Below are 21,749 nucleotides of genomic sequence, written 5' to 3' on the forward strand. Positions count from 1 at the left end.
CAACCCACAAAAGCAAAAACTTGTTTTAAATATAAGCTTAATCACTGCTGACAGAAGAGTCAGAAGTCTACATTCAAATATAATTTACAGGGAGTGCCCCAAATATGTCCATAATTATGCTCTCCACCTCTCTGACTCACCATTGTGCACAGCCCACATAATACGGAAAGCTGGTCCTCCAATTTCATCGAAGGGCTTCCTACGTGTGACCACCTCCCAGAGAATTATCCCCCAGCTGAACACATCACACTTCTCGCTGTAATTGCTACCTAGAAGTACAGTGGAATGTGGTCATTTTCAAATCAAGCAAAGGGCTCAAAGCAGCACTGCTGTGATCAATTGCGCCAGTGTTTCATTATGAACAGGAAATGTCACAGAATAAAAAGTACTGTGGACTAACGCGGGGCGGTTAATCGAAATTTCATCGTGACTTTGATTTTGGCTGCTAACAATCAAGACATTATAATCGAAGAAAAACGATTAATGTGCACCGGCGCCGGTTGTGTGTGCAAGTTCCAGCATTGCAAACGCACCCTGAATGCACCCTGTGTTGCTAGTAGCAAGCGTGTGACCCATGTTGTTCTGCCCTCCCTGAGCGTGCTTTAAGCTGTTGATTGACACCCCAGCTGGCATTTACTGCAAAACTAAACGCACCACAAACATAATTACTCACATTGAATATTTAAATACAAGACACATATCGTTTTAGAAATCGCCAGTCTATGCTATCAGTCAATGGAAAACCCTATTAAACCCGGGCTAACTAACATTAACATTAGATCACGGGAAGGCGGAACTGCACATTAGTCCGCCGCGGAGTAATATTCACAAATGAAATCTGTGTGTGGATGTGTTGAATGGATGCAGCTGCCAGCATTCAAGGAGTACGAAACACCCAGTCCCTCAACAACCCCTCTACTAGTGACCTTCACCAATGATGCTGACGGATCGCGCACGGCTCTGAGGGCCAGAGTTCGCCATGCCACCGGGTCAATCGGCAGGGAAGTTATGAGCGCATCCCAAATGGGACAACTTTCCTTTCCCATTTCTTTTCTTCAACCAAAACCTCCTTCGTTTCCGCCTGAGATCCGGAGGAAGACCATCCCCAAAGACCGGCGTTCGTGTGTCGACACTGCAATCCTTACTATGACGTACAACATCAGTGCCTAATAATTGTGGGGAAATTACTAGCTTCATACGAAATCCCAACTTTGACTTCTCTCGCTCTGACTCAACGCATTAAACGCTCATTTAGTTTAGCCCAGCGACCACACACACAATGTCCTAATTTCCATTTTCGTATGCCTTATTTTCTCTTTCGTTTATCCTTAGTCTTATTTTCTTGTTGTCGTTTGTAATTGTAGTTGTATGTTTCATTAAATATAACATAAAATTCCACTCGTGGTCGTATTTTGTGTGTGTTCTGAATTTAAGTAAACCGCTGTAAGCTAGGACTCAAAATGTCGTACAGTGTAGCAACCTCCAGCTTCTGAGACTGATTAAAAAGGTTTGTCGTCATTTGTTCAAGTTAAGCTTGAAAACAATTCACGTGGTATCCTTTTCAAGACATTAGTTTGATTGTAACAATTAAATAAGAATTACGATAAACCGGAAGTAACGCAAACGTCGCTCCCGGCTTATTACTTTATCCTAAATTCTTTACAATTCTTATTTCATGCATAATCGCTACAACTTTAATAAACTTGTTTTTTCACAGATTAGGAAGAATATATGCCTGAGTATTTCCTATTCTGTCTGAATGTGTTACTACAGGGTTTGTGTTTGAATATTTGTTATTTGAAGGTAAATCCCTCCCTGTGATCTAATCCTAATTATAGCTAGCCTGTCAATAGGGTTTTCCATTGAGTGTTAGCATTAAGCTAGCAATTCCTAAAAACCATGTCCGTCTTGTATTTAAACATACAATGTGTGTAATTCTTATAGTTGTTCGTTTCGTTTCACAGTAAACTCCAACGGTGGTGTCATTAAACAGCTTAAAGCACGCTCGCAGGCGGGGCATACATCGCACGCTTGCTACAAGATACACAGGATGCGTTCGGGGTGCGTACAATGCAGGAACTTGCATACACAACCGGCGCTGCACCACATTACAGTTTTTCTTGGATTTGTGATTTTCTTTTTCTATTTAAAGTCCCATGGACGTCCCCCTCCCCCAAACTACAAATTTGAGAATCAATAAGAGAATCGAATCGTTGAACAGTATCGAGAATGGAATCGGAATCAGAAAAATCTCAATTCCCATCCCTAGTCACAGAGATTTTGCGTTGGAGAGAACAGCTACAGACCCCTGGAGAAGCAGTAAGCTTACGATGGCACTTCCGTGTCTTTATCTCTCCAACGAAAGATCTCTGGTTCCTCAGCTTGGTCGCTCCATAGCGAGACGCCGCGTCAGATTAATCGTGGTCCTGCCATGAAGCCCGCCTCCTTGCCCCGCCAACGGGTGGCGGCTCGGCCGTTCGTTGAGCAACGGGTTTCTCCGAGTAGTAGCACGGAAGTGATTATGTGAACATAGCTTTATGCTTTTATGCTATAAAATGCGAGTGTCAAAAATAGCCTGTCACTCACTTGTGCCAATGCACGTAGAAAACTCGCTGAAAATCACGATGTTCATGAACGACTTAGTGTTTTGATTACCATGGAAACTTTCCTTCACCCGAGGATACGCGATGCTAGCATGTAGTGAGGTTGCCTATAAAAAGTGGGAGGGATAAACATGCACAGCCGTAATTACTACAGTTTACCAGAACTGGATGTAAACACCCTCAAACTAAAGCTGAAAGCCTGCAGTGAAAGCGCATCTTGTTCGTTACATTGTAAATCCATTGTGGTGGTATTTAGAACTAAAACGGATGACAATTGTATTCATGTCCCAGTATTTATGGACCTGACTAGAAGCATCTATCAATCCTGCTAGTAACAAAGATTAAGTTTATAGAGTGAACTTTATGCATAAGCCGAGCTCATTCACATTTTATTATACATTAGAAAAACCTTACAGTTCACCACCAAACAAAAATATAAAAAGTATGTAACAATGATCTTGTCTGAATATAATCACAAAAGTATTTACTCAGTGTGAACTCTGGGCTTCTTTAGTTGAACACAAAGCTGACTTGTTCTGTTGTAGAAATTGCAACAGGTTGATATCCAGCTTGATTGCACCTTTTGGAAGAGCATTTAATTGTTCTGCCATTTCACTATACGCTGCTGGCATAGATAAAATCACAAATATATATTTCTAAGGAATAAAAAAATATATTTTAAATAGATGCTTTTTTGCTCGCTCTGCTTGCATTTGTCTTGCTGATAAGCGTCTTCTAAATAAATTAGAAGCAGCAACTCGTCGATATGTTTATGTCAGACCTGTGGGACTGTACTTTTTGTAGATAGTCAGTCGTTGCCATATTCAATATATTTTTGATAGCCCCTCACTATGACATGAGCGTGGCCTGCTAATTAGCACAACCCTGGTATTAGCAAAAAGACTGACGACCATCACAAAATGCCCCGTGCCTGCGTGGGTTTTCTCCGGGCACTCCGGTTTCCTCCCACATCCCAAAAACATGCATGGTAAGTTAACTGACAACTCTAAATTGCCCGTAGGTGTGAATGTGAGTGCGAACGGTTGTTTGTTTGTATGTGCCCTGCGATTGGCTGGCGACCAGTTCAAGGGCGTACCCCGCCTCCTGCCCGATGACAGCTGGGATAGGCTCCAGCACGCCCGCGACCCTGGTGAGGAGAAGCGGCTCAGAAAATGGATGGATGGATCGATCTAGATGTGTTAAAACAACACAGCACCTTTTGTTTGAACCCACCCACTTTTCAAGTGAGCAAAAGTATTAGAACGTGACTGATAGGCGTTTCTAGTGGCCCCCGGGGTTTGCCTTTTAGATTGATTGCTTAAACATTAGATAGTGCTTGGTTTTGGCTTTGGGGTTCACCTGTGAAAACTGCATTTGCTGTTAAGCAAATGTAATAAAACATGGAATAAGTCGCCCAGCCCCGAGTGTCAATCTTTTCAAAATGCAGATTAAATACTCCTTTTTTCTCATGCTTTTTAGAGCATTTCCACTTTTAAATGATATTTCTTCATTTTCCCAAATATTTCCCAAAATATTTCTTCTCAGCTCTTTTTTTCTCTCTTTGTTTTTAAATTCATTTAATCTTGTAGAACACATTGTGTATGAAATACACTATCTAAATATATTCGCTTTGCTTTGTAAGTCACTTTCCACCTTTGTGTGAACACAAAAGGGCCAACATTTGACAAGCATGCTGGAATGAGAATGTTTAACGACAGTTTCAAAAATTGGGAAAAAATACTTGCCTTCAAACACCTCTGGGGCCATCCATGCTGCACTTCCTTTGTTGTTTGTCATATGAGTCTGAATGTCACATGCTGTTCCAAAGTCACATATCTTCAGTACAGTGCCACCAGCCACAAGCAGCAAACTGTAAAAGGACAAAGTATGGGCATGGAAACATACAAATGACATACATTTAAAAGTTCTGAAATGATTCATTGGCTTTGATCAATCAAATTGCCATATTAACGAGTACATCGGGTCATTTGGGATTCATATAGTAATTGGAATTGGACTGGATGACACCAAATAAAGCCAGACTAATTTTATTTCAAATGCGCACAACATTTTAAAAACTGGGATTTACAATTCACTACATGATATATTATTGTCTGTGCAAGAAGAATGAACTACAAGGAAGAAGAAGAAGAAAAAAAAATGGACGCATGGCTATACTTCCAACCAGGGGTGCCCAAACCTTTTGGCTCAGGGGCCACATTGACGTAAAAAAAATTGTCATGCGGGCCAGCATTAATTTGACATGCTACCGACGAGGGGAATGCTTTTTTGTATTTCTTTTTATTTTACTTTGTTTTACTATGCTGTCTGCTGCTAGGTAGATCGGATAACTGCCTGACCTGGATAAATGAAGGTTAAAATAAAAATGAATGAAATGCAAAACAAAGTATTTTTATGAAATTTGACTCAAACTTTATTCATCAGAATCAACAAACAACATGTTTGCATTCATGTGAAGGGTGACACTGAGATCTCGACTGCAGTCAATGGGGCAGGTCTGGCTCAAAAGCGGTGGTTTTAATGCGCAAGATGTCACGCAGGTGGGAGTCACTTCGTCTTGTCCTCACGCGGTTCTTATTCATGTTCATGACTGAGGATGTCTTCTCACATACGTATGTCGAGCCAAACAAGCTCAACATTTTCTTAGCATATGTAGGAATCTCTTGGAACCTGTCTTTATCCAGCTGCTGGTAAAAGTTGACGAGGGAGTCGTTGGTACCGGCTGCGACACTCCGTGTCACACTGCAGCTCAACGAGCTCCAACTGCAGGTGGGCTGGAACGTCACTGAGATCCACGGAAACGGAAGAAGAAAAAAGCGTGATCTCCTTTTCAACAGTTGCAAAATCCCTGAAACGCCTACGTCTGAGATGAGATGTTTGCGGCATACCTCCTCATCTGCGCACTGATATTGTGCGCTGGAAAAGAGGTCATTATTTCTTGCAGAGATTGGAAATGTGTGGTATTGGGCTGCGTTTGCGACAGGTGGGTTATGAAAAGTAGAAGCTCGGTCCGAAAGGCTTTAATATGTGAATATCAATATAATTAATAGCCTTTACGACCGTTTTCTTAACGTGATCATATTTCAGATGTTTGGCACATAGAAATTGCTGGTGAATAATACAATGGAGTTTTATAGCTTTACCTCCTTCTTCGCTTACTTTGTTACACACACGGGTTGATAATCCACTGTGCTCGCCGACCGTGGCAGGTGCGCCATCGGTAATAATCCCCGTGATTTTATTCCACTGTAATTTTATGTCATCTACGGCGGAACAAACAGAAGCAAATCAATCTTTTCCTCGTTTGGTCCTTAAGGCTCCGGAGGTCAAGTAGCTCTTCACGCACGTTCATTTCACTGTCCGCTCCTCTCAAAAAAAAAAATCAGTAACTGAGCGCTGTCGGATGCATCCGTGCTTTCGTCACAGGCTCACGAAAAAAATTCAAACTCCACTCCTTTTGCGTCCAACTCTCTCTTAATATCAGAAGAAACTTCTTCGATCCTTCGTGACAGTGCTACGAGCTTACCAGCTTCCAGTTGCTTCAATTTTTCACTGCGTTCGTTCCCAGTTAGCTTGTCGTAATTAGCATGTTCCGTCTGGTTGTGCCTCTTTATACTGAACTCCTTGAACACAGCAAATTAGGCAGACGCAGTTGTTTCTAAACTCAGTGAAAAAATATTCAGACTTCCATTTGTCCTGGAAACGTCGGCCCTCGCTATCAACTTTCTTTTTCTTACTTCCGGTTGCCATTTTAGAAATGGGCAAAAAACAGATCATGCGCAAAACGGCCCCACGAGAGTTCAGCCACAAGTTTACTGCCATCCTGTGGTGAAATATAAAATTGCGTGTGTATTTTGTACTGCCGGGCCACATATTCTTGGTTTTATGACAGAGGCTTGGGGCCAGTGGAAATATGAACACGGGCCGGATTTGGCCCGGGGGCCGGACTTTGGGCATGACTGCTTTAAACACATGGACAAAACGGTCGGTACCCTAAAAGGAAGAAAAACCCACATTGAAATAACTTTAAACCGACAAGACTGGAATTTGCCTAAATGCATACTGACAAGCCACCAAGTATCTGAGAGAATGTCCTTTGGACAGGAGACCAAACTTGAGCTTTTGGGCAATTCACATCAGCTTCACGTTCAATGACACGAAGATGTGAAGCATACAATAAAAAGAACTCTCTACCATACTGTGAAACACAGAGGTAGTCCGGGGTCTGAGGCAGCTTTGCGATTATATTCATTATGAGAGCTGTGTCAAATACTTTGTTTCACTCCGAAAGTTGCATGGGAGTAAAATATTTTGTTATCTTCTATTGGGCTCCGTCCTGTTCTGGTTTGTTTTTCCTTTTTCTTTTGCAGTCTCCTTGGTGAGCATCGAAAATAATGAGTAAATTAGTACTAATAATAAATACAACTGAACAGTACTACTGTTATAAGGCAGTGGCGTCAAAGCATTTTGCTCAGAGGGTCGCACAGGGGGGAGTGGGTTGGTTGAGGTGAATAAATTAAACAAATCTAAGGATGCAAAGGCCACTTCAACTTTAATTTCTTAAACACCACCAAGCAATAATGATGTATATTTAGATATATTACTGTATTGTTAATTTGAAAAGCTGCTACAATCAAAGCGTTCTATTGAAAGTTGATAAATAGTTGAGGATTTTTCTGGATTTTGGATTGACAAGAGCAATCTGGAGTAATTACGGTTTCACTCTTTAAAGCTTGATCATAAATGTGACATGTTCATGACCTGGACCTCGTTCGTGTCTGACGTTTTGCCTATCTAGAAAAGCTCTAAATAAAACCTATTTATTGTTAACAGTAGCTAGCCTTATGACAATTACAAATTTTGCTGGACATATTGTCCCACAAATTATTGCTGACAACATTTTTTGAGAAAAAAAATTAACCACTAATGTCCATCCATCCATCTTCTTCCGCTTATTGGGAGTTGGGTCACGGCGGCAGAAGCCCATGCAGGTAAGCCCAAACTTCCGTCTCCCTAGCCACATCGTCTAGCTCTTCGGGGGGAATCGCGACGCATTCCCAGGCCAACCAGGAGGCGTAGTCTCTCCAGTGTGTCCTGGGTCGTCCGCGGGGCCTCCTCCCGGTGGGACATGCTCACCAGGGAGGCGTCCAGGGGGCATCCAAACCAAATGCCCGAGCCACCTCATCTGGCTCCTCTCAATGCGGAGGAGCAGCGGCTCGACTCTCAGCTCCTCCCAAATGGCCGAGCTTCTCATCCTATCTCTAAGGGAGAGCCGCCCCTGCGGAGGAAACTCATTGCGGCCGCTTGTATCCGGGATCTTGTTCTTTCTGTCACGACCCACAGTTCATGGCCATAGGTGAGTGTAGGAACGTTGATCGACCGGTAAATCGAGAGAGTTGCCTTTTGGCTCAGCTCCTTCCTCACCACGACAGACCGATACATAGTCCACATCCCTGCAGACACTGCACCGATCTGCCTGTTGATCTCCTCCATTCTTCCCTCACTCGTGAACAAGATCCCAAGGTACTTGAACGCCTCCACTTGGGGCACAATCTCTTCCTCGACCCGGAGAGGGCACACTGAACCAACTCAGATTTGGAGGTGCTGATTTTCATCCCAGCCGCTTCACACTCGGCTGAGAAGCAAGAGTTGCTCCAGCAAGAGTTGAAGTTCACTGCTTGATGATCATCTGCAAAAAGCAGAGAGGCAATGCTGAGGCCACCAAATCGGACGCCCTCAACTCCTCGGCTCCGCCTAGAAATTCTGCCCATATAGGTAATGAACAGAATCAGTGACAATAGGGCAGCCTTGGCTGAGTCCAACCCTCACTGGAAACAATTGCGACATATTGCCGGCAATGCGAACCATACTCTGACACTGGTCGTACAGGGACCGAAAAGCCCTTATCAAGGGCTTCGGTACTCCATACTCCCGAAGCACTCCCTACAGGTCCCCCGAGGAACACGGTCAAATGCTTTCTCCAAGTCCACAAAGCACATTTAGACATGTTGGCCGAACTCCCATGCACCCTCGAGGACCCTGCTGAGGGTGTAGAGCCCTGTTCCACTGCCAGGATGAAAACCACACTGCTCCTCCTGAATCTGAGATTCGGCTTCTAGGCGGACCCTCCTCTCTAGAAACCCGGCCGTAACAGACCGTTCCAGAAGCAGCCATGCAAGCCCAAGCCATGACATTACCTCCACCATGCTTCACAGTTGAGCTTTTGTGTTTTTGATCATATGCAGATCCTTCCTTTCTCCATACTCTGGCCTGTCCATCAATTTGGTAGAAGTTAATTTTTGTTCCAAAACAATTTTGTTCCAAAACAATTTTGTGTCTCATCTCTGTACTTCTTTACAAAATCCGATCCGGCCTTCCAATTCGTTTTGCTGATGAGTGAATTGCATCTTGTGATATGGCCTGGATAGTTCTTCTTTCAAAGTCTTCTTCTAACACTGGATTGTGATACCTTCACCCCTGCCCCATGGAGGCTGGCTGTGAAGTCACCGACTGTTGTCTTTGGGCGTTTCTTCACAGCTCTCACAATGTTTCTGTCACCTACTGCTCTTTATACCCTTGGCCGACCTGTTCGATGTTTGTTGCTCAGTACACCAGTAGTTTCTTTTTCCGGAAATTCCATATTGTTGTATTGGCTATGCTCTATGTTTGTGTAATAGCTCTGATTGATTTTCCCTCTTCGCTCAGCTTCAAAATGGTTTGGTTTTCTCCCATATAAAGTTCTCGTTTTCTTTATTTTCTAAACAGCAAATGCAGTTTTCACAGGTGAAAGCCATCTGTTTACGCAATCAATCTAAAAGGCAAAACCTGATCAACTAGAAACACTCATCAGTCACATGTTCCAATACTTTCAACTTGAAAAATAGTTGGGTCCAAACAAAAGGTGCTCTGTCCTGAGTTGTTGAACACATCTAGATGTAAATATGAAATAAAAGCTGGAATTCTCAACTTTTTCCTCATATTCATCTTTTGATCTGAAACCCAAATGTCTTCCGTATACAACAAAAACAAAGCAATTGACCTTGCCGTTCCAATACTTTTGGAGGGGACTGTATGGCTTTCGCTTTGAATGGTAGCGTTTTATCTTGCATTTGTGGATGAAGCATCAAAGTGTTAACTGACAATGGTTTTCAAACCTTTATGTGCAGAGATTTCTCCAGATTCCATGAATCTTTTGATGATATTATGGACTGTTTATGATAAAGTCACTAAATTCCTTGAAATCTTAAGTTGAAAAACACTCAAACTTTTGGACTCTGCTCACGCAGTTGTTCCCAAAAGTGGTGAACCTCACTCCATCCTTGCTTGTGAACAACTGAGCCTTTCAGGGATGCTCTTTTTAAGAAAGAAGTGTTTTTTTGTTGTTTTTTTTTTTTTAAATGATCCTCAACTTTCCCAGTCTTTTTATTGCCACTGTCCCAGCTTGTTTGTAACGTGTTATAGGTAAATTCAAAATGAGAGACTATTTGCAAAAAAACAATTAACATTCATCAGTTTTAACATTAAATGTCTTGAATACAGGTTGAAAAGGATTTGCAAATCATTGTATTTACACAACATCCAAACTTCATTGGAATTGGGGTTTGTTGTCATGTAACCCAATTTATTATTATTTTTTTAATGTTTGGTAGGGGTTGACCAATTAGTCGGCTAATCGACTCGTCGACTTTGCCACTGCGCAATGACGATTTTAGCTTGAGGTCAATTAATCGCCACTCACGTGAGTTGGAAACAGGCGCCTTGCTTAGATCAACAGGTGTTGGGTTCATGCCGCCGTTCTGTCGAATCATGCTCTAAAGTTTCGGTGTGGGTGAAGTAACTTAATTAAAAATAAAGTAATTTAAATACAGTAAGCTAGCACCCATTATTTCTGTCATGTTGTAATGTGGGTTTGACCTGACTGATTAGACTACACGATCTGATGAGAGCAGTGATGTCCAACCTTTATGGAGCCAATGAATATATTTTACAATTGAAAAATCTCACAGCACACCAACAAACAAAAACGTCACAAAGTGGATAGATTAATTACTGTATTTACTTCCTGCCATCTAATAAGACACCATTCATTTGTTCTGTCTGTCAGTATGCCTCACTGGAATAAATAGAGGAACAAATATACTTTATGTATTGTAAATATAATTTTTTGAGCAATTAAGTACACATGTATATACAGTAAATGAACAGGTCATTTAAATTCCTCAATCTTCTGATCGGATCGGTGACGGTTATCGTTTTTTTAAACTCGCTGATCGGCCCCAAAAATCCTGATCGTGTAAAACCTAGTAGTAGAAAGTGGTCACCCTGTTGATGTGTTGAATTGATGAACAAATGAATTGCTGTCACAGCTGTACAAATTCCGACTGAACTTTCAAAGTGAATGTGATCGGATAAACGAGACGAGGGGATCAGCAGTCAGACCACCCCACCCCACACCCAGGAGACCAAGATGCCCCCCCAACCCACAGGGGCCACAATGCAGCCAGTCCTCACCCAGTCTAAGTGCGAGGCTGTGTCCCTTGTTTAATGGAAAGGAGGGCGGATAGGAGCGCCTGACAAGGGAACGATAAGGGGGGAACCCAGGGAGCAGTCGCAGGGCATGAGAGGAGAGCCCCAACGCCAAGCAGCCATCCAGCCCGGGGGGCCCAGCCTCAGGAGCACAACCATGAGGCTAGTGAAAGCCCATCTCCCCCCTGTTACTATGACTGCCAGGTCCCCGACTGAGAGCCCCCCTACCCAAGACCCACAGTCCCCCAGAGATGGGTGTATGTGGTGCATTCAAAGTAAGAGGATGAGTGTATAGTGGACAGTATCTCCGCCTGTCACGCGGAAGACCGGGGTTCGATTCCCCGACGGGGAGGTTCCTTTTCCCCAGGCGCTTCAGCTGCCCCCTGCTCCAGTGTGTGCCACTAACATGTGTATGTGTTCACTGTGATGGGTTAAATGCAGAGAACAAATTTCGTGTGCATGCTTGCATGTTGATGACAATAAAAGGTGATTCTTCTTCTTCTTCTTCTGTAATGCATTAAAAGCGTGGGGAGCAGGAAGGGTGGAGGAGCAGGGCGTCTGGACCAGGAAACACACTGGCGTACTCAAACCCGCTTTGACACCCGCACCACCCGACTCTGTGTATGTGCCAGGATGTGACTAGTGAAAAAAAGGAAAAACTATTTACAGTGAGTGGTGTAAGAGTGTGCTTGGTGAGTGACTAAGAGGCGTGGCTCCTGCAGGTCGGGCCATCATGGAGGCCAACCGCAGAAAGAGAGGGCCGCCCCACCCAGCCACACAGCACCGACCCCGGGAATCACCCCGCTTTCCAGCCGGCACCCACTAGGGTTTTCTCGAGTACTCCGGCTTCCTCCCACATTCCAAAAACATGCCTGGTAGGTTAACTGATGACTCTAAATTGCCCGCAGGTGTCAATATGAGTGCGAATGGTTGTTTTTCTATATGTGCCCTGGGACTGACTGGTGTCCAGTTCAGGGTGTACACCCCCTCTCATCCACAGTCAGCTGGGATAGGCTCCAGCGCGCCCCGCCCCCTAGTGAGGATAAGCAGTACGGAAAATGGATGGATGGATGACTATTGCTGATATCTGATTGGACTGATATCAGTATCGGCCAAAATTCAATGCTGCAATATCGGTATTGGATCAGAAGTGAAAAAGTTGACATCGGGACATCCCCAGTTAAACTGCATATATGGCTATGACCCCCTCCTTGAGCCGTCACCTTATTGTGGTGGAGGGGTTTGTGTGTCGCAATGATTCTAGGAGCTATGTTGTCTGGGGCTTTATGCCCCTGGCAGGGTCATCCATGACAAACAGGTCCGAGGTGAGGGACCAGACAAAGCACGGCTCAAAGACCCCTTATGATCAGAATCAGAATCTTCTTTATTTGCCAAGTATGTCCAAAACACACAAGGAATTTGTCTCCGGTAGTTGGAGCCGCTCTAGTACAACAGTCAATTTACAGAACACTTTGGGGACATAAAGACATTGACAAAAAACAATTGTGCAAAAAGATGCAGAGTCCTCTAGCACTTAGAGCAGTTCGAATGACTAATATTGCAATAGTCCAGTGCAATGACCATTGTGCAAAGGGCGCTGAGACTTCAAGGAGTGGATGCGGTTTAAAGTGACGAGTAGTGCGATCATCTGGGACAATGATGGTTGTGCAAATGTTACAGATACTCCTCAATCCGTGTGCAAATGGAGCAGATGCTACTCTGGCATGAGTGGCCAGTATATGCAAATAGTGCAGCATGGCGAGACAACTACATTGAGTGCACGAGTAATACATAATTGGCCCCACAGAAATGTGACAACGAACTCAAGTCAAAAAATTTTTTTTTTGTGTTGTAATGGAATTCTTGGTTAGGTGTTTAAGAAGTTGATTGCAAGAGGGAAGAAGCTGTTGGAATGTCTACTAGTTCTAGTTTGCGTTGATCGGTAGCGCCGACCTGAGGGAAGGAGCCGGAAGAGCCGGTGACCGGGGTGCGGACGGTCCGAGAGGATTTTGCACTCCCTTGTCTTAGTTCTGGCAGCGTGCAAGTCCTCAATGGTGGGTAGGGGGGTACCAACAATCCTTTCAGCAGTTTTGATTGTCCATTGCAGTCGGAGTTTGTCCTTTTCTGTCGCAGCACCAAACCAGAATATGATGGAAGAACACAGGACTGATTCGATGACCGCTGCGTACAACTGTCTCAGCAGCTCCGGTGGCAGGCCGTGCTTTCTCAGAAGCCACAGGAAGTACATCCTCTGCTTGGCCTTTTTGAGGACGGAGTTGATGTTGGTTGCGCACTTCAGGTCCTGAGAGATTGTAATTCCCGGGAACTTGAAGGTCTCGACGGTTGACACAAGGCACCTGGACAACGTGAGGGGCAGCTGTGGCGAAGGATGCCTCCTGAAGTCCACGATCATCTCTACAGTCTTGAGCGTGTTCAGCTCCAGGTTGCGTCGGCCGCACCGCAGCTCCGGCCGCTCCGCTTCCTGTCGATATGCAGACTCGTCACCGTCCTCGATGAGGCCGATGACAGTGGTATCATCTGCAAATTTCAGGACCTTGACAGTCGGGTTCGCTGAGGTGCGGTCGTTCGTGTAGAGAGAGAAGAGCAGCGGAGAGCGGACACAACCTTGGGGCGTCCCAGTGCTGATGCTGCGTGTGGATGAGGTGGCCTCCCCCAGCCTGACGACAAACGATGGACGTGGTTTTCCCTTTCCCGGACGCGGGTCACCGGGGCCCCCCTCTGGAGCCAGGACTGGAGGTGGGGCTCGAAGACGAGCACCTGGTGGCCGGGCCTGCACCCATGGGGACACCCCAAAGAGTAACTTGCGGCCGCATGTCTTGGACACTTGGGTGAAGAGAGGGGCGGAGCTGTCAACTGATCACCACCTGGTGGTGAGTTGGTTCCGATGGTGGGGGAAGATGCCGGTCCGAATTGGCAGGCCTAAACGTATTTTGAGGGTCTGCTGGGAATGTCTGGCAGAATCTCCTGTGAGAAGGAGTTTCCACTCCCACCTCCGACAGAACTTTGCTCATATTCCAGGGGAGGCGGGGGAAATCAAGTCCGAGCAGGCCATGTTCCGTGCCTCCATTGCTGAGGCGGCCGACCGGAGCTGTGGCCGTTTTTTTTTTCCTGTGGCCGTAAGTGCCTGTTGTGGCGGAAATCCCCGAACCCGTTGGTTGACACCAACGGTGAGGGATGCTGTTAAGCTGAAGAAGTTGTCCTATCGGGCTTTTTTGGCCTGTGTGACTCCTGAGGCAGCTAATGGGTACAGGCTGGCCAAGGGGAATGCAGCTTTGGTGGTCGCTGAAGCACATGGGCCTCCGAACGGCTTCGAGGAAATTCTGGTCCACCATCCGGCGTCTCAGGCGAGGAAAGCAGTGCACCACCAACACTGTGTATAGTGGGGATGGGGCGCTGCTGACCTCAACTCGGGACGTTGTGAGTCGGTGGGGAGAATACTTCGAAGACCTCCTCAATTTCACCGACATGCCTTCCCATGAGGCTCGCCTATGTCTGAGGTTGAGGTCATCGAGGTGCTTAAAAAGCTCCTCGGTGGGAAGGCCCCGGGGGTGGATGAGATTCGCCCGGAGTTCCTAAAGGCGCTGGATGTTGTGGGGTTGTCCTGGTGGACACGCCTCTGCAACATCACGTGGACATCGGGGACAGTGCCTCTGGATTGGCAGACTGGGGTGGTGGTCCCCCTTTTTAAGAAGGGGGACTGGAGGGTGTGTTCCAACGACAGGGGGATCACACTCCTCAGCCTCCCTGGTAAGGTTTATTCATGGGTGCTGGAGAGGAGGGTCCGCCGGGAAGTTGAATCTCAGATTCAGGAGGAGCAGTGTGGTTTTCGTCCTGGCCGTGGAACAGTGGACCAGCTCTACACCATCGGCAGGGTCCTCGAGGGAGTATGGGAGTTCGCCCAACCAGTCTACATGTGTTTTGTGGACTTGGAGAAGGCGTTCCACCGTGTCCCTCGGGGAGTCCTGTGGGGGGGTGCTTCGGGAGTATGGGGTACCGAACACCCTGATACGGGGAGTGCGGTCCCTGTACGACCGGAGTCAGAGTTTGGTCCGCATATCCGGCAATCAGTCGGACTCGTTCCCGGTGAGGGTTGGACTCCGAGGCTGCCCTTGTCACCGATTCTGTTCAGAACTTTTATGGACAGAATTTCAAGGCACAGCCGAGGCGTAGAGGGGGTCCGGTTTGGTGGCCTCAGTATTGCATCACTGCTTTTTTCAGATGATGTGGTTTTGTTGTCTTCATCAAGCCGTGATCTCCAACTTTCACTGGAGCGGTTTGCAGCCGAGTGTGAAGCGGCTGGGATGAGAATCAAATCTGAGACCATGGTCCTCAGTCGGAAAAGGGTGGCGTGCCCTCTCCAGGTCGGGGATGAGGTCCTGCCCCAAGTGGAGGAGTTCAAGTATCTTGGGGTCTTTTTCACGAGTGAGGGAAGATTGGAACGGGAGATCGACAGGCGGATCGGTGCAGCGTCTGCAGTGATGCGGACTTTGTATCGATGCGTTGTGGTAAAGAAGGGGCTAAGCCAAAAGGCGAAGCTCTTAATTTAGCGGTCGATCAACGTTACTATCCTCACTTATGGTCACGAGCTCTGGGTCATGACAGAAAGAACAAGATCTCGGATACAAGCGGCCGAAATGAGTTTCCTCCGCAGAGTGTCCGGGCTCTCCCTTAGAGATAGGGTGAGAAGATCGGTCATCCGGGAGGATCTCAGAGTAGAGTCGCTGCTTCTCCACATCGAGAGGAGCCAGATGAGGTGGCTGGGACGTCTGATTCGGATGCCTCCCGGACGGCTCGCCGGTGAGGTGTTCCGGGAATGTCCCACCGGGAGGAGACCCCGGGGATGACCCAGGACACGCTGGAGAGACAATGTCTTTCAGCTGGCCTGGGAACGCCTCGGGATCCACCCGGAAGAGCTGGATGAAGTGGCTGGGGAGAGGGAAGTCTGGACGCCCCTCCTAAAGCTACTGCCCCCGCGACCCGACGTCGGATAAGCGGTAGAAAATGGATGGATGGATGGCTATGACTGCAGAGGTACTAACCTATAGAAATTCACTTGCAGAACAACTTTTCCTAAAAAAATTTCATATTGTTAAAATAATGTCAAGAACATTACCATGGGATAGTTATTGCAGTATATTATGTAACAGGATAAAACAAATTGCATACTGTTCAGTTTCACAACATAATGCTTACTCTATAATTGTAAAAAATGGCCTCAATATTTGGCATTTTACTGTATTTATTACATCAACTTTGTACTGGTGGACACATTTGCAGCTAAATGTCATGTGTTTTATTTGTATTGCCTAAATCCACTATTGCTGCTGAAATGATGCAAATTCCCCATTGTGGGACTAATAAAAGTTATCTTACACTCTTAAATATTTATTATATTAATGTACTTTTAAATTTATAGGCCCATTTTCGCAAGTGACGTAGCAGTAATGATGTATTCATTCATTTCAGGTTTCCGGTCCCTGTGTTAATGTAGCTGTTATCGTATCGTTGTTTTCCTCTATAAACGCGTACTAATTTCCCTGTTCTGCTCTTCAAAGTTGGCTAATCTCTGCTACAACGCGGTTCCAGCCAGACCTGTGAGACAAGTGTACTGTACCGCCCAATCACTTATTTTGGTGTTTTGTGACTTCATGTTACGATAGCAATTGGCTCTCCGCCGTCTGTCTCCTGTCTTTTCCTCCCTCCATGATAAAGATACTTCTCAAAATGTAGTTTACTCGCTGTCATGGAGGCGATGATTAGTGACTTATGCTGCTTTGACAACAGATGCGATGCGCACATTCGCCTCCCCAGCTAGGCATCGTATTTAGCTGCGGTCGCCTCCGCGTTAGCTGTAGCTTGTAGGATAGCTGGGGCGGCGCAAATACATAGCATGCAACAAGCATTCCACCTTAGCTGAACAGTGGAGAGCAGCAAGGTTGGCGCGAGAGATGCTGCAGTTTGGACTAGCCGCTAGCATAATGACAGTAAAGCCACACGGCTCCCACAATTGCAACATGCAAATTAGAATTTTTACCGTAATAAAGACTTTCATTTTTGTTAATGTATGTTTATGTTACCACTAGTTATTACATGGTAACATTTATGGTTCATGGGGCACGACTATGTCATTACCCAACCGTGACTATAGGTTGTGTGTCAAATAATGGCATCCCAGTGAATTCAACTAAAGAGTCATCCCAGCCCAATGGGCATTGCTTGTTAACTCATTCACTGCCAGCCTTCCCAGTTAACATGGATATCTGACTTCTAAAGCCGTCAATGGCAGTGAATGTGTTAATAGCAAATACTTAACTATGTCGTGTACAAGCTTGCACGTGAGTTAGCAACAATGAACTACATGTTATGTTGGCTCTTTTATTTCGGTGACAAAGTCTTTCAGTCTGAAACCGAAAACGGACCTTTGGGCTATTTTTGGCCGAAATTTCAGTGCATAACTAATACTATTTTGGATAAAAAGGGACAGAAACCCTAGTGTGTGATATGTTGTCCAGTGTGGGCCTTTTTTAATATGTTTCCAGTTGACGCACATAAATCCAGTTACGTTTCTCCTCATATCGCACTGCAGAAATACAAGTTCAGCTATTTTGTGGCTTGCTTTATTTGTACAGTATTTTATATGCAGATTAATTTTCCTTACTGGGTTTGATGATAATGTGCTCTGAAATTGACTGTCCAAATGTAATTTCAATGAGTATTCGTGTTTGGCAAGATACTTAATGTAAGTTTCAGAGGACTATTTTAACTAATTTGCTTATTGGGTGATGACTTACTGACCATGGGAAAATATGGGTCACACGTTGAGATCAATTGAGAACCCCTGGTGTAAGGGTATAGTGAAACAGGACACAATACAATGTGATGTGAAAAGGGGCATACTTAGGTGGCTTGAGGTCCCTGTGGATCAGAGCCTTTGGTTTCATGCCATGGAGGTAGGCCACACCCTGGGAACACTGTAAACACCAGCTCATAGCATGGGAAGCAGAGTAACAGGGGAGTGGTTCAGCACCATGCAGCACTACGAACAAGAAAGTGTAGTCACGACCCTGACAATGACAACATACAAGCTTCCACAGGAATAATACACATGCACAGGTCTGACATTCAATGAGCGGAATAGGTATGTGTACCCTTTGGAATTTGTTAAATTTCTGCATAAATTAGTCATCAAATGTGGTCTGATCATTTAAATCACAAGAACAGAATCTGCTTAAAACTAATACCACACAAACAATTGAGTTTTAATATTTCATTGAAAATAACATGGAAAATTTACAGGACAGGGAGGAAAAAGTAAGTGAACCTGTAGGCTACGGATTCTCCAAGCGCTATTCAGTCAGGTGTAAGCCAACCTAGAGTCCAATAAATGAGAAGATTGGAGGCGTGGCTTCAAGCTGCTCTGGCCACTAGAAAACACACAACAGGTTAGAATTGTCTCCTGTCAAGAAGCACTGCCTGATGTGTACCATGCCGCACTCAAAAGAGCTCTCAGAGGACCAATGATAAAGAACTGTTGACTTGTATAAAGCTGGAAAAGGTTACAAAAATATCTCAGAAGGTTCAGCACTGTTGCTTCTCTTTCAAGGAGTGGCCATCCTGCTAAATGAGTGCAAGAGGACAGTGCAGAAAGCTCAACAAGGTTTACCAAAAAAAAAAGAACCCGAGTGGAAGCTGAAAACTTACAGAAATCAACGGCACATGCCAACATCTCTGTTGACAAATCTACTATCTGTAAAACAAACAAGAATGCAGATCATGATTGCAAAAAACAATGCTGCACGTTTGAAGTTTGCTAAAGAGCATTTGGGCGTTCCATAGCACTACTGGCAAAATATTCTGCAGACAGATGTAACCAAAGTCAAATTGTTTGGGAGAACCTCACAACGCCGTGTGTGGAGAAAAAAAATGGCAAAGCACAGCAACATCAAAACCTTATACCAACTTGAAGCATCATTGTACGGGGATGCTTTGGTAACTCAGAGCCTGAACGGCTTGCTACCATCGAAGCAAAAATTAATTCCCAAGTTTATCAACCTATTTTGCAGAAGAACTTGAGGCTAGTTGTCCAACAGCTGAAATCAACAACAGAATGGCTTTAGAAGAACAACATTTGTGTTCTGGAGTGGCCCAGAAAAAGTCCTGAACGCAACCCGATTGAGATGCTGTGGCATGACACATCAGACGTCCCAGGAATCGTCCTGAATTGCAACAGTTTTGTAAGGAGGAATGGTCCAAAATTCATCCTGATCGAGATAGCTTCCGGTCTGGCGAGCATGAACTGAACTTTACGACCCACCTTTAAACTGTTTTTGAGTCTACCTGATCGAATGTTCTGCGTTTGTCACTTGGTAGTGCCTTGTTTCATGACACCTACCTAAACTTCCCATAGTGAGTGAAAAAAACGAGTCGCAGGCTACCGCCGCCAGCATTAGCAAAGCTGATCTGGCTGCCTCGTTAGTCGCGCTAAAAACTTTGAAATGTCACTACCATCACAAGATTAATACATTTTAAATCAATATGCCATTGTGGTGGTAATGACATTTCTCGATGTTATCTGACAAAAAGACCAAGTTAAAAAAAAAAAAAAAAAACATCTTACATCAATATATATGGACATGAACAGATTCTGAGTCACAGAATGATGATGCTCAGCGGAACGTTCAGCAGCTTAGATATGCGCCTGTAACAAAGGCCATCGTTGTTTTGCAACAATTAGTTTGCGATGGTCTTGAGACAGCTCTCTGCTCTTCCCCATCATGCGGTGTGTCTTGACTCACACCTTGGCAATGAGACCTTTTTGTAGGCCATCCATTAGGACTGAACCAGCTGACATTCATTTGCACTGACAAGGGGCTGGATTGCTGTTTGATGATTGATAGATTTTAGGTGTTGTTTTGGCTTTCCAGGCCTTTATGCACCTCCCTTTCTTCATGTGTTCAATACTTTTTCCCTGTGTCATTTCACATTACTACACACAATTTTTGATTTCTTTGTTCTACTTTATTTGTATGTATGGATTACTGGGGTTGTTCCCAACATCGTGCCATTTTCAGGTCAATAGTACCTTTGGAAGTATATTCATTGAGGAAAATGTTGACGTGTTAAATACTTAGTAATTCAGCCACTGTAAATCATATGTATCCGATATTGAGTGCAATATGGACGCTCACGGGGCACGCATCTGACCTATACGTCGTCGAAAGGCAACAAACGTCACAATTGTCCGACAAAACAGACACGCAAAAAACGGCAACAGTGGACAAAGCAGCAGAAAACAGTCAGTGGCGAAAAGAGGAAGCTTTAGAAGTGATAAATATAGGAAAATGTTGGCTCCCGTTGCACAAACTACCTGAAATTGCCACAAATGCATCATGACGAGACCTCCGCGAGGGGACCCATTCACTTCCGTAAACACGCCGCCTCGTAGTTGTGGCATGCGTGTCACGTCATTGCCGTGTTCCATCCACAGTAGAAGCCGCCTTTGTTTTTGTAATGTGAATGAGTGCATAAAAAGATCACATTTAACAAGAAAATCCAGATTGGGCATCATGCCCTGCAGTGTGAAAGTACCCAAAGAGTGGAGCCACGCTATGAAGTCACATATGAATGACATAACTCCTTTCAACTCTGCATCCCCGTGCTTTTCCGAGTGTAGTTTTAACACATTGTTACAAAGGATGGGCACATTCGATTGCTACGCTCTCAGGGAGAGTTCATTTCAACAATGACTTGTGCAGTTGCTGGCTTCCCCAAATGATCCGTTTTCGTTTTATGTTCCTCCGTATTTGTTGCATTGTACAAACAAAGCACAAAATCCTCTTAAATACGTGATACGAGTTCCGAATGTTAAGTGCGCAAAAGCACGGCGACAACGAGTCTGGCCAGCTGCCGTCTTGCGCGCTGTCCCTAATGAAGTGGCCAGCCTCAGATAAAAACAGCTTGCTACTTGAAATCACCACGAAAGGAGGGGAAAAAAAAAAAAAAAAAAAAAAAAAAGATATGTTGATAAAGTTTGCTTTTCTTAAAGACATCAGTTAAATGGGAATGATTGTGTCGTCTCTTGTCGTTTGGACTAAAGAATGAGCGGTCTTCTAGTGAGCTCACTAATAGCTATGGTAGCTGCGCATTAGACTATCGGTCTATATTGAACTCAAGTACTTCTGTAGATGAATATGCTTTAATGATACGACAACTCGTTCGGCGAAATTTTTGGTATGCCTTGAGCCAATTGTAAATAATAGTCATTCGGCGCAGAGAGCGACGAACCGGAAGAAACCGGAGGTGCGTGGCATGACCCCCATTGACTACAGCGAGCGTCAACATACATTTGATTGACAGGTGAAGGGCTCGTCTTCAGCGGACCAACCACAGTCTTGCAGCCCAAAGGCGGGCCTTATTTTTCATGATTTCAGAGGCATCAAAACAACGACGACGATATAATTGTTTATCGTAATAGTTTTTGGGTTAATATCTTTATTTTTAATCTTTTCTTCTCTGTTTTAAATATTCATAAGCTATTTTTTCTTTGTTTTTAAATGCTTTATCATGTAAAGCACGTTG

General features: G+C 44.8%; 1 protein-coding gene across 5 annotated transcripts in view; it reads right to left on the minus strand.

Annotated features, from left to right (window-relative positions):
- The window catches only part of map3k7 (mitogen-activated protein kinase kinase kinase 7), a 52,888-nt gene that overhangs the window by 23,877 nt on the left and 7,262 nt on the right, over positions 1–21,749 (minus strand). For all 5 annotated transcript variants that reach the window (XR_009770281.1, XM_061703999.1, XM_061704000.1 and 2 more), the window contains 3 exons: positions 18,069–18,207; positions 4,349–4,473; positions 141–269 (listed from right to left, as the gene is read on the minus strand). Coding sequence is in view for 4 of the 5 variants with exons in the window: in XM_061703999.1 (XP_061559983.1) it covers positions 141–269; positions 4,349–4,473; positions 18,069–18,207 (393 nt within the window). In the remaining variant the exon portion in view is untranslated. The remainder of the gene's footprint in view (positions 1–140; positions 270–4,348; positions 4,474–18,068; positions 18,208–21,749) is intronic.

This window comes from Phycodurus eques, chromosome 18 (assembly GCF_024500275.1).
Source record: "Phycodurus eques isolate BA_2022a chromosome 18, UOR_Pequ_1.1, whole genome shotgun sequence".
NCBI classification, from domain to species: Eukaryota; Metazoa; Chordata; class Actinopteri; order Syngnathiformes; family Syngnathidae; genus Phycodurus; species Phycodurus eques.